Genomic DNA, 1,020 nt, shown 5'->3' with positions numbered 1-1,020 from the left:
TCGTTGATTTTAATTAGCATGATTGAAAAGAGAGGCACGTTAGTTAATTGCTTTTTCAATCACACATATCAAATCCTATTCATATTTAGGCATATCAGTTAAAGGTTACTTATCTATATGCAAATCAAAAACTATTTATATGAATTCATACATAAGTTATTTCGTCGTAAATCTACGACCTGCTAAGTTACAAGATTATTTTCCCCTTTCTTTCCTCCTCCTCCCTCCTTCTCTTCCTGTCTTCTTTCCCCCTCCTTCGTCTTTCCCTTGTCACTTCACCACTTCTTCCCTCCCTCTCTTCTTTCCCCTTCCTTCTCTCCCTCTCTCCTCTTTTCCTCTCCCCTCCCCCTTCACCCCTTCTTCCCTCCCTCTCTTTTCTCCCTCTCTCCTTCCCCCCCTCCTTCCTTTTTCTCCCCTTTCCCCCCTCCTTCTCCTTTCCCTCCCTCTCTTCCCCTCTCTTTCACCTTTCCCTCTCCCCTTCCCCCTCTCTTCCTCCCTCCTTTTCCTCTTCCTCCCTCCTCCCCCCTCCTCCTCCTTCCCCTCCCTCCCTTCCCTTCCTCCTTTCCCTATCCACTTTTTCCTCCTCTATCTCTCTGCTTCTTCGCACCTTCCCCTTTCCTTCACCCCTTCCCAGTCCTTTCAAATTTTCCTCCCCCTTACCCCCTCCTCCTCCTTACCCTCACCCCTTCCCCTCCTTCACCTTTCCCTCCCTCCCTTCCCCCTCCCTCTTTCCCTCCCCTCTTCCCCCTCCTTCTCCCCCCCCCCTTCCTCTCTTTCTCCCTTCTCTCCCCTCCTCCTCCCATAAAAACAAATATCTCCAATCTCTTTCAAGGACCGAAAAAGACTTACTAACCTGAGGTGTTCCCTGGTCGTCATAGTGAGGAACTTAAGCCAACCCACCACCATGAGAACAGCCAAGCTTTCCCTGGGGGAAAAGGAGATACACACACATGACTATCAGGGGAAGGTATGTGTCTCTGAGAGCGGTTTAAAATCTTGTATGCGTCTTCTGTACAAAAG

At 49.0% G+C, this 1,020-nt stretch overlaps 1 protein-coding gene across 1 annotated transcript in view; it reads right to left on the bottom strand.

The window, feature by feature from the left end:
- LOC119591662 overlaps positions 1-1,020 on the bottom strand; it is a gene marked incomplete in the record, with an annotated part of 10,433 nt that overhangs the window by 600 nt on the left and 8,813 nt on the right. The window contains 1 exon segment of the mRNA XM_037940416.1: positions 854-925. Within this exon segment, the coding sequence (XP_037796344.1) occupies positions 854-925 (72 nt within the window).

Source organism: Penaeus monodon, chromosome 29 (assembly GCF_015228065.2).
Source record: "Penaeus monodon isolate SGIC_2016 chromosome 29, NSTDA_Pmon_1, whole genome shotgun sequence".
NCBI lineage: Eukaryota > Metazoa > Arthropoda > Malacostraca > Decapoda > Penaeidae > Penaeus > Penaeus monodon.
Note: the sequence above shows the minus strand (reverse complement) of the source record. Positions and strands in the feature narration are given on the sequence as shown.